The sequence below is a fragment of the Chiloscyllium plagiosum genome, unplaced genomic scaffold (genome assembly GCF_037043375.1).
Source record: "Chiloscyllium plagiosum isolate Xiang-an unplaced genomic scaffold, Cpla_swu_hap1 HiC_scaffold_27, whole genome shotgun sequence".
NCBI classification, from domain to species: domain Eukaryota; kingdom Metazoa; phylum Chordata; class Chondrichthyes; order Orectolobiformes; family Hemiscylliidae; genus Chiloscyllium; species Chiloscyllium plagiosum.
Genome location: NW_028270165.1, coordinates 65,625,354 through 65,637,393, shown reverse-complemented (window position 1 = coordinate 65,637,393; position 12,040 = coordinate 65,625,354). Strand labels below are relative to the sequence as shown.

The 12,040-nt window shown below is 41.5% G+C and overlaps 2 protein-coding genes across 2 annotated transcripts in view; both read right to left on the bottom strand.

The window, feature by feature from the left end:
- LOC148144498 (scavenger receptor cysteine-rich type 1 protein M130-like) overlaps positions 1-2,635 on the bottom strand; it is a 32,279-nt gene extending 29,644 nt beyond the window's left edge. Inside the window, exon 1 of the mRNA XM_087975355.1 lies at positions 2,504-2,635. Coding sequence (XP_087831481.1) covers positions 2,504-2,635 — 132 coding nt within the window. The remainder of the gene's footprint in view (positions 1-2,503) is intronic.
- A 3-nt stretch (positions 2,636-2,638) lies between these two features.
- LOC148144497 (scavenger receptor cysteine-rich domain-containing protein DMBT1-like) overlaps positions 2,639-12,040 on the bottom strand; it is a 36,097-nt gene continuing 26,695 nt past the window's right edge. Inside the window, exons 12-14 of the mRNA XM_087975354.1 lie at positions 11,365-11,478; positions 10,045-10,176; positions 2,639-2,757 (exon numbers count right to left, since the gene is read on the bottom strand). Of these exons, the coding sequence (XP_087831480.1) occupies positions 2,639-2,757; positions 10,045-10,176; positions 11,365-11,478 (365 nt within the window). The remainder of the gene's footprint in view (positions 2,758-10,044; positions 10,177-11,364; positions 11,479-12,040) is intronic.

The following is a 12,040-nucleotide window of genomic DNA, read 5'->3' as shown; positions in this document are numbered from 1 at the left end:
AACTGCACATAAATCAGCATTATCCAGCCCTCTTCAGTGGACTCAAAACATTAAAATCATATTTGTCCCAAGTTTCTGCAGTTCTTCTGTGTTCTTAATTCAGATTGCCAACACCATCTGAAACTTTGATCGTGTTACCATGGTTTGGAAACTGGGTACAGTTTAGCGTTATTAACTACATTCATTCACGTTATCAACAATTTCCATTTTATCCTGTGCTGTTTTGAACTATTCATCTACATGACAGCGCCTGAGCCATGTCTCACAGATGTGCTGCTGTGAGAATTTCACATCATATATGGGTTGTGTTGCGATACAGGGCAAATTGCCAATCATCTGAAGAAATCTGATCTTTCAGACAGAGGCGAAATGCATGAACACGCATTTTGATATCATAAATGCCGGACATTACCAACGAATTGATTGCATCGAAGAGCCGTAGCATATTGTTAGAAACCTCGCAGAAGCATATTATACAGCAGATCATAATTTGGAATTTGGCAAGATTCATGGAAGGTTCAGTGTATGAAAAGGCAGCTTCTCATTCTGCAGAACATCAGAACCGTCACTGCGCGTCTTGCCTTTCTGTTCAAACAACAGGAAACACCTGGTACCGTGGTAAATTCTGTGCCCTAATGTTGTCGCCTGTTTCTCCTTTAAAATACAAAATATCTGATGGAAAAAAGCAGTAAATAGACACTCAACAGAATCTCAATGGGTACTTCATCATGGAAGGGCACAGCTCAGCTGCAGGCTCATGTCAACTGGGAATCTATAAATATGTTAACACCTTAAATTCTGAACGGTCGCACAAAATTTCTGTAATCTAGTTACTGGTAAACAAACGGCTAACAGAGTGATTCAGCGTGACAGAAAAGATCAGTTTGAGATCCAATCAGTGCGAACAAACGTGAATTAGGATCGAAGACTGAGGCTACACGTTTGAAGACAGTCTGTCTGTCACAGAATCACTGAGTTGCAATAGCGTTACAGACTGGGATGAGTTTGTTCGGCCAATCGTGTCTGTACTGGCTGTTCAAACACTCATGACTACCTAATGCCAGTATCCCGTCTTAATCGGATAATCTTGCAAATATTTGCTTCCATATTCATCTAATGCTGTGGCAAGTTTCAATCTGCATTCCCCAAGTTTCCAGGCAGTGCCTTCCATATCCTGACGTCCATCTTCGCTGCTTTTGCAGATCTCGAAACTATTGTCGTCACATGCTTGTCCCATTTGTTTTCGGGAATGCTTTCTCCCAATCTACTCTGTCCACATCTCTCAGGCAGGCAGGAGGAGATATGAAGCATGTGCAAGACTTAGAAATCATTACCATAGAGAAATGCAGAAGATATAAAGTTGCACTGAGTCGGAGCAGGGATAAAGCAATGGGAATTAGACAGAGAAAGACGTTGAGCACTGATGTCACAGAATTATATGATCACACCATAGAACATAGAACAGACCTCCAAAGGAGCTGGGCTTTCTGCCCAGTATGCTTGTGTCCACCATGATGCTGTTCTAAACTGATTCCATTTGCATGCATATGGTCTGCTTCCCTCTATCCTCTATCTGTTCATTCAACTGTCTAAATACCATTGTTGATATCATAACTGTTCATGCCACCTCCCATGGTAACACATTCCAGGTACTACTATCTTTGAGGTTAAAAACCTGCCTCGGACTTTTCCTTCCACCTTTCTGCCTCTCAACGTAAAATTGTGCCCACCAGTATTGTACATTTCCGCCCTACGGAGACTCTGATTATTCTCTTTGCCTGTCCCTCTCATAATTTTAAATACTTCAGTAATCTCCCCCTCAGCTTCTGATGCTCAAACGGAATAATCCACGTTTGTCCAACATCTCCTTGTGGCTAATACATTCCAATCCAACAACATTCTGTGAAACATCTTCTGCATGCTCTCCAAAGCTTCCAACTGCTTCCAGTAGTGCAGCCTTCAAAACTGTGCATGGGCCTCCAAATTTTTCTTGATCGATTCCTGATACATTTGCAGCGCGATTTGCCAACATTTACATTTACTGCCCCGACTGGAGAAGGAAAACATGCTGTATAACTTCTTTACTAACTTATCCACTTGTGTTGCATCTTTCAGGGAGATATGGACGTGAGCCCTCTGTCAATCAATGATATTCAGAGACCGACCATTAACAGTGCAGTTTCCACTTGCATTTAATTTCCAAAAATGCATCACCATCTCTTGCCAGGTAAAACGCTATCCATTGATTCTCCAACCAAATGTCTAACTGATCCATGACTTGTTGTGACTTTTGACACCCTTCCTTACTGTGCAGAATCAGCCAATTTTTGCGTCGTCTGCAAACTTACTAATGACACCACCTACACTTTCATCCAAATTTTATATATGTGGTTAATCACCTGCAGACAGGGAAAAACACGGTTCTGCAACATCCTGTGTTTTCAATGGTCAATTCAATTTTACACCAAACTTTCCATATCACCATGGATTACATATCACTTACTTTTCTGAACCAATCTACAACGAGGGATTTATCAAATACTTTACCAAAATTCTTGACCTTCATTGACGTGTTTTCCTCTTGCTTTTGAGCTCCCACGTCCATCAAATTACACTTCTTTGGATCCACCTCCATCTGCTATTTTTCTGCTCCAATTTCCAAATGTTCCATAGCCTGCTGTATGCTTTGACAGACGTCCTCACTATCCACATCTCCGGTAATTTTCATATTTTCTGGAAATTTACTAACCAGATCAGCTAAATGAATTTTACAAACAATGCAGGTCACAACAAGGATCGTTCTGCAAAGAGATATCTCTCAGACCTCCAGTCAGAAAACAGATATCAAAGTTGTACTTTCTGTCTCCTCCAACCCAGCCAATTTTTGATTTATCTTACAAACTCACAACCATGGAACCCATGTGGTTTTATCTGCTAGACATACTGGAGATTATTCAATGCTTCAGTAAAGTCTTTGCCGGCAACAACATCTACTCACTACCCTCATCAATTATCTTCATCACTTGCTCACAAAACTCAGTCAAATTTGTGAGTCACGGCATCTCACGTAAACCCATGGCTACTATCTCTCATATGCCCTTCTTTTAACAAATGTGAGCAAATCCCGTCTGTATGAATCTTCTACAAGCAGTTAACTACCATGGATGAAAAACACAACTACATGTAATTCCCTGAATTAACAGTGATGCTCTTTTTAACCAAACGAAACACATTGCCTATTCTCCAGTCTCCTGTGTCCTCTCTTGTGGCTAAAGAGATACAAGAATCTCTGACAAAGCCTCAGCAAATACCCCAGCCACCAAATCCTTCAATATCCTGGTAACATATCTAAACTGATATTTCACATCACACCCGAAGCCTCCTCACTCCTAATCTTGACGTGACCCAGAATATCAACATATTCCTCCCTAAACTTGCCATCATCCATCTCATTCTTACTTTGTGGATACGGATGCGAGATATTCACGAAGGACCTGACTCCCTTCCTCTAGCTTTCGTCATAAATTCCCTCCTTTGTCCTTGAGTCTGTTCACACCGAACTCTTGCTCTGAATGCACCAATACATCGCCCTGATCCTACTGGCCAACAACATTTTATGGTCTGTTTTAGCACTGATAATTCATCTGTTAATGTTTTCTCTGCTTCCTTCAAACCTCGCAATGGTCTTGTTTGATTTCAATTTCCTAAGCACGTGCTTCCTTTTCTCATTCTGACTAAACTTTTGATATCTCTTGTCATTTGCAATTTCCGAATCTTGCCGTCCTAACCTTTCTGCCTCACAGGAAGACGTTGATTCAGGTGTAGTTAAAAAATTGAAAAGACATTTGGACAGTTACATAACTAGGAAAAGTTCAGAGGGAATGGGACAACTGCAGGCAAATGGGACTGCTCTACTTTGGGAAACTTGATCAGTTTTGACGAGTGGATCAAAAGGTCTGTTACCGTGATGTACGACTGTATGATTCCACGTGATTCCGAATTCTGATCATTGACCTTTAAATGAATCCCACCTGACAAAATTACATTTCTCCTGAAAAGAATCACTTAAGCCTAATTTCTCCAGTTGACTATTCTAAAACATGAACCAGAGGACCTGTATGATCATTATTCTACCTACCTTAAACATACTGAACTTTGATCACTGTTCCCACATTGTCTTGCACTGAAACATTCACCGGAAACAGACAGAAATTGTTAAAAAAAAAACACAACAGGTCTGGCAGTGTCTGTGGAGAACAAGCATAGTTAACGTTTCGGGTTCCCTGACCTCCTTCAGAATGGACTTTGGCTCTGAAGCTGTTCATATATACGCTGGAGAATGTATAGGGACGGATGAATGAGTGAAAAATGGAGTGAGGTGTGACAATGAGAGATGAAAATATTTGGATAGACAAAGGATTGATAAAAGGCTCGTTGGGAATGTTATTAAATTGGAAAAGAAAGCAGAAAAGATTTACAATGCTGTAATCTAAACTGGATTGTTTGTGTTGCCAGGAATGGTTGGATAGGCTGGGACTGATTTCTCCCCAGATTGTAGGTGACTGATGGATGACATTGTAAAGCTTTACAATATCACGATTGACATACATAACGTGAGTATCCAAGGCTTTTCAATCACCAGGGTGGGGGAAACCAAACACACGGTGCATAAGTTCAAGGTGAGAGGGGACAGATTTACAAGGGAACTGAGTGTAGCTTTTTCACATGATTCGTGTTTGGAATGAGCTGCCAGAGGAAGCGGTGGAGGCTTTTTGCATTTCTAATCCAAACAATGTGAATGGGATACCTTTATCCCAAGCATTTGGGTAACCCTGACAGTACGCTCATAAACATGATCTACGGGGTCTGATGCCACCTTTCCAAGGCTCCCTTGGATTCAGGATGGTACGCATTTTATTTAAGGTGCTGCATGCAGAATTTATCTATGACTTCCTTAAATACTGCGGAGCAAAATCGGAGACTTGGTCTGACTGAATCTCCCTCGGTTACCCATACTGGGTAAAGAAAGGTACCAACTCCTCCACCACCCTTTTTACCTTAACACACCAATATGGAAATACCTCCGGAAATCTGATAGCCACATCCATTACAGTGAGCAAGCAATGGTTCCCACTTCTGGTTTTATGGAGAGGACATACACAATCATTCATAACCCACGTGACGTGTTCTTGGAATCCGCGGGAATTGGCAGCAAATGCACTAGTTTGATTACTGCCTGTGGCTCACCCTACTATGCACCTCTGAAATGTATGGCAAAGTGTACACATCCGTGTGCAGTCCAGGTCAACAGAAGTGCTTTGGTACCATAGCCTGTGTCTTGATCACACGAGTTGACCTCCTCCTGGTAATTCATTGCTACCTATAATATTTTCCGAGTTACTCAGGGAGAGAGGAAGAGGGACAGGGCAGACAGGAACACGACAAAATGAAAGGGTGAGAGACAGTGAGGGATCAGAAGTAGGAGAAGAAGGGATAAAGCGTGGGGGAGAGGGTGTGGAGAACGGCAGACATGTAGAGAGATATGGAGCAGGGGACAGATGAAGGAAGAACGAGGTGAGAGTGGGACAGGGAGAGGGAGAGAGAGAGAGATGGAGGAGTGAGGACGAGAGAAGAAGAAGGCAGAGAGAGAAAGAGAGAAGAGAAATGTCTCTGACCCAATTACTCCCTTGTGTTAAAACTGATATAACACCACCCTCTGCTGGCCTGCCAACGCCACTGCATAGGAGAAGCTGCAGCGTGAAAGCCATCAAGCGGACCATCAGAGAGACGAAAAGAGAGCGACCAACTCAACGCAGCATACAGATACAGAAAGACAACCATCTATATTGACGCGCACACTGGTACACACGACACTGACGCACATACGCTTCGCACAGATGCAGGCACACAGACATGCACACACTCGTGAGATGATTGCAATTTTACTTCGGGTTCCATCAGAGTGAAAGATGTTTATGTTGAAAAACCTATGAGTTTCTTCTGCAATGTCGAAATGATTTATATTTGGGCTGTTTCCTGACATTGTACACCTTAAATCGAACATTTGCTGGCAACTGTATTCTGGACCGTCCCTGTGAATTGTTTTTATAAGGAGAAATGATGAACTTTGTGCAATTTGGAGGGAGATGTAATTTATTGAGTCAGATTCTAAGTGACGGAAGAATTTAATATTTGAAGGGCTCAGGCCAACACTGGGTCTGTTCATCTCCTTCTGCTCATATCACAGGGGCAAGATCGATTGAACAAAATTTCTACAAGCGCAGGTTTGAAGAAGAAAGCGTGTTGCTGGAAAAGCGCAGCAGGTCAGGCAGCATCCAAGAATGATTCCTGAAGAAGGGCTCATGCCCGAAACGTCGATTCTCCTGCTCCTCGGATGCTGCCTGACCTGCTGCGCTTTTCCAGCAACACGCTTTCAGCTCTGATCTCCAGCAGCTACAGTCCTCACTTTCTCCTTGAAGAATAAAGTATCATTGTAACCGGGGAAATTCACAGGCTTGAATGCTTTATCCAAGAAAAAAATATCTGCCGCTTATGGACTGGTATTGGTTGGCATTGTCTCACTTGGAATATAAGAGCAGGACGGGGTTGGGGGAGGGGGTAGAGAGAGAAAGCGAGAGAACTTCCAAGCCTTTGACTCTCGCATTTTTTAGTTTATTGTTTCAATCAAACTTCCCTCCCGGATAAAGTGTATCTCATTGCAGCAGGTACAGACACACTGGTACAAACACAACAAAATGCAAGACACACTTATGGAAACTCGCATCAACATGACCATCAGTGTTATATCACTTTGAACAAAAGGGATGACTGAGAGAAAGTGGGGAATGGTTTAACCCAATTTCAACAGATTCAACATCTAAAATAAACAGAGACTCCACTGCACAGAGACACAGTCACAGATATCGTCTCTGAATGTGTTCTCATTTTTTTTTAATCTCTGTCTCTACTTTTCGGTTCTGTCTTTCTCACCCACCACTCCCTGCTTGTTTACACCTTAAAATATTACCCTACACATTTCTCACTCTCAAACATGCCGTGCCTCAATTCATAGCCTTCCGAAGTTTCCTCCTTTCTGCTCGTTCAAAATTAACACCTCGCCCCCACCCCTACCCCGCGACAAAATTGCGCTTCCACAACTTTGTCACCTTCGCAACTTTGGCGATCCACACCAAGCATGCCCCTCCAAATAGAGCATGCATCACACCCTTTGCAGTGTCCCACACCTGCACGCTGTTCTTTCAGTGGTAGCTTCAACAAAGCCTCCATGTCACTTCGGTGGAGTGGCAGCCAGAACTGTGTGTCATCTTCCAAAGGTGGCCGAATTAAAGTTCGACAACACACAACCTGACTGCATAAAAATTATACCACGTATTTTCCGACTAATGCAGGAAACCTTGTCATGTGCCTCCTTGCTTACCTTACCCACCTGCGTTGCTACCTTTACACAAAAGCAGATTGTAAGCCACGATCCTTCTGTATGTTAATTTTCCAAGTTCCCTTCCATTTCCTGTGTACTTCCCTCCTGCAATCGGCTTTCCAACGTACTGGCCGAAGCACAAATATTCTCATATTCAGAGATGCAGTTGCACAAGCACAGCTAATTACAACCACTCTCACTTACTCACTGACACTCACACACATACACTTGGCACTGACATCAACAAACGGACTCAGAATCCCAAAACAAACTTGCAATCACTGCATTTTTATTGATGAATTGTCTCCTACATTTTGCAACATCACTTTCAGAAATATTCCCAGTTCATGGACAGAACATTTCCTTCAATAAATAGCAAAACAGCACTTCATAGAATTCTTTGCCTTGACAAGCTTAAAAGCATCCTTCATTCGGTATGAGAAAGCAAAGCAATTTCACATGGAATTTCCTCAATACCTCATTGACAAGCCACAGGACCAACGTCCACTATTGTGACTTCAAACATTCACACTGAGAAATGAATTATGTAATATATGCACACATCAAAAATAACTTCGATGCTCTCTGTTTATACCCACTTTTAATTCATTAAAACACACAGCATGCAATTTTTCAGATATATTTCAAATGTATATATATCTGCAAATACATACATTTCAATGCCAAAGTACATGCTGCTGAATTACAACCAGTTGCAGCTTATATTGAGAAAAGTATTTTGGAGATTCAAAACGACAGTCGGCGACTTCTCGCAATATTGGGACGTCCCATGTTGAAATCGCTTCTAAAATCTACCTGAAATGATAAAGAAAATAATTTGAGTCCACGCGTTCAAGTCGCCTCTGGCTCTATTCACAGCACATGAATCTACCAATCCCGAGCTGAAACTCTCACTCCATGGAGTAGGAACAAGACTAATTCTGCCTCAGCAAGGTCAGACTGATGACGGGCCATATTTGGAAGGCACATTGACATGTTTCTCTATCTGTGTGTTTAGCTGGATGCAAACGACAGCCTGGAAATTACTCTGAAGATTAGCAGAGATGAGTGCAGCAAGTGATCACTGGGCCAATATTTATTCTACAATCAACAAGCTCACTGAAAATATCATAAATGATCATCGCCTCTGGTTTGTTCGAATATTGGCTGGGCAATATCCTAAAGTATAGTAGATATGAAATGTTCAAAAGTATATCATTGGCCATGTACGATTTTGCAGGTGAGATGTTGATTGAAATTGCAAGATAAACAAATATCTATGGTTTCTTTCGCACTCCTAAAATAATTTAATAGATCTCTGTGAAACAATAAAAGTTGCTTTCCTCATTAACTTAAACAATCCTCACGAAAGTATTCAATGTTCAACTCAAAAATAAATGTCAAGTTTCCCATGATGATTTCCAACATTACATTGTGCTCAAGATATTTCAGAATTTTGCAGAAAGCCGAGGCATCCCATTCTCTCCTCTGCATCAGAAACATTGGAACTCAGAGGAAAACGTCGCAATTATGGGTTTGATGCGTACGTTGTAAAAGTTTGGATCGCACATCCAGTGTATGTCAACAGTGAAGGCGCCACCGATATGCGAGTTATCAGGGGAAGTCAGATGTATTTTCTGATTGGACAACAGAGGTAACATGGCAACGGCTGTATCATAGTTCTATCGAATCATGCAGTGCAGGGAAGCTCATTTGGCCATTCGTAATCAGAAACAAACAACGGGAATTGCTAGAAAAACCCAGCATGTCTGGACACGTTTGGAGCACATCAAAGTTAAAGTTACAGGCCCGGTGACCATTCTTCAAAGAAACATAGGACCTTGGTTGTTAGTGTGGTGACTGTTACATGTTACAGGAGAGTACTCACAACAGTAATTAAACAACTCTCTGTGAAAAAGGAGAGAAGGTGAAGAATAATGGAAGCGGATAACTGGGAATACAAGGAACATTGGAGCAGTTTTTCTTTTCCAAAATGCCATTCGAAAACACTAAAATGGTTAAGCAGCTGGTCAGCTAGTCTGGGTTTCAAAGGCAACCGTGAGTTATTGGCATTTGTCATGTTCAGCTTAAGGAGACGTATTCTTCTTCGGGAATGGGTGTGAGTGCAGTTCCTGAAAACAACCAAATCAAACAAACGTCTCTTTGCACATTACAAGTAAAGGTCCTAGGCTCTGTATTCCCTGTGAGCTACAAGAACTAAACCGTTCAAACTGTTGAGCACGTAAAACCCCATCTTTCATATTCTCCATACAGCCAGTTGATGACGCATTGAAACAGCAATTTTGTAGATTTGTAATTACAAAATTAGGTGAACATCAGCTATTCGAAGAACTGACACAATGCAGTGTATGATGAATAGCATCGAATTCATTTTTTAAAGACGGTTCTTCATGCTATTGAAATAAAAATCGTTCTCCAATAATACATTGCTTTCTCAGTGACAAGGTGTGGAAATGAGGCACAGGTTTGGACGTTGTTCTTGGATTTTCAGCAAATATAATATTATCATGGAATGGAAAGGAATTATGGCAGTGTGAATGCACAGAACAGTGGTTAAAGATGTGAGTATCTGTTATTCAACTCACCGAGTGAACAAAGACCACTGTCATCATCTGTAAGTGTGAGGGGTTCATCAGGATCACTGTCCAATTGTAACTTTGCATCATGACATTCTGCATCTTCAGTCTCAACATCGTCATACTCACCACGAATTCGACCTGGAGAGAAAGATGAGCATCACTGATACAAATTGAAATACACAACAACGATAACTAGAAAACGAGACGAATGTCTCAGATAAGGCAAGTGCTGGAAACTGAGACCAGAAGAGTTAGGTCATAATTCTGAAGTTACGGAATGAGCAGAGTTGGTGCAAATTGGGATTGTTTTCTGTGGAAATGAGAAGGTGAAAGGTTATATGATTGAATTATTCAAGATAATAACCCGGATAAGACAGGGAACATAAAGTAAACTACTTCAACTGATTAGACTATTTTAGCTCGAGGTGTTATACACAGAATTAATGCCAGACCGTTCAGGGAAGATGTCAAGAAAGGATAAAGCTGTACAGGGTTTGGAAATATATTTCCCAAAAATTAGCTGATGTCTGATCAATTCTTAATTTTAAATGTGGCCGAGATTATTGTTGATCAAAGGTATTTATGGACATGCTTCAAAGGTAGGGAGCTGGATTTAGGCCACACCATAGTTTGGAATTATCTCATTGAAAGGAGGAAGAGTTACAAAGGGCTGAGAGATCTACCGCTGTATCTATCTTGCAATTGATTGACTTGGAGCTGAGCATGCAGAGTTGCTGGCATGCCTGCGATGAGTCATGAAATGATGACGACAGTAGTTGGGGAAGACAGGAGGAACATTTCTCTTTGGTGGAGAGATCAAAGATCAGGGATCATACATTTCAGAGAAGTGATGGGAGAAGTAAACAGGAAATCTACGACTCTCTGCCAGGAAGGGTGAGAGAGGCAAAACGCGCTCAAAAAAGTATTCAGTGATGCACTTGCAATGTCAAGACATACAAGGCTGTGGGCCAAGGTGTGCTGTAAAAATGCGATTAGAATGATAACCTGGTTGTTTTTGTAATGTTCAGCTTAAGGAGACGTATTCTTCTTCGGGAATGGGTGTGAGTGCAGTTCCTGAAAGCAACGACATCGAACGCACATCTCTTTGAACATTACAAGTAGAGGTCATAGGCTCTATAATCTCTGTGAGCAACAAGACAGCCGGACAGATCATGCCCATGATCATGTGGTATCAAAACAGCGATTTTCTCTTTAACCAACATTCCAGTGGTCACACTACCTTGTGAGGGTTGCAACCGTTAAGTTTTGGACAGCTTAGAGGGTGTAGGACGAAAATTAATTGACAGAAAGTGATGCTATACACACCTGGAATGCTGTTGGATTTCACCTCAAGATTTTCAGATCCGGGATTATTGTCGGTCAAGTTGTGGCTGGTGTAGTATTCAATGCGATTGAGTGAGTCAATGGAAGCATAAATTACTAAAAATAAAAATGGAGAGTTATTTTCAAACTCGAATTCCAAGAGAAGCCATGACCAATAAGATTTAGAATGAGTCAAATATTCTTCAACCAGAGGCTTGCGAATCTATGGAACACAGATGGCTATTGAGGCCAATCAGTGTGTATTTAAAACAGAAATACAAAGGTTATTGGTTAATAAGGGGATAAAAACATCCAAGGAGAAGGCAAATCAAAGTGGTTGAGAACCACATCAGCCCTGATTGAATGGCAGAATAGACTCGATGAGCCAAATGATCTAATCCTGATCCTGTATGTCGTAGACTTATGAACTGTAGTTGAAGGTTTTATGTTATTAATTGTAGGGTGACAACAGAAAGTATTGTTCTTTAATCGTGCCTGTATAAATATCTGGAATAATGTCAAGTGAACCCACTGCGGGAAGGAATATGATAAAAGAACTAAGAGCAGGAGTACTCCATCTGACCGTTCCAGCCAGTTCCGCCGTTCAATAAGATCATAACTGACCTTTTCGTGGCTTCAGTTCGACTTACTCACGAATTTAACGTTCAAAACATTATTC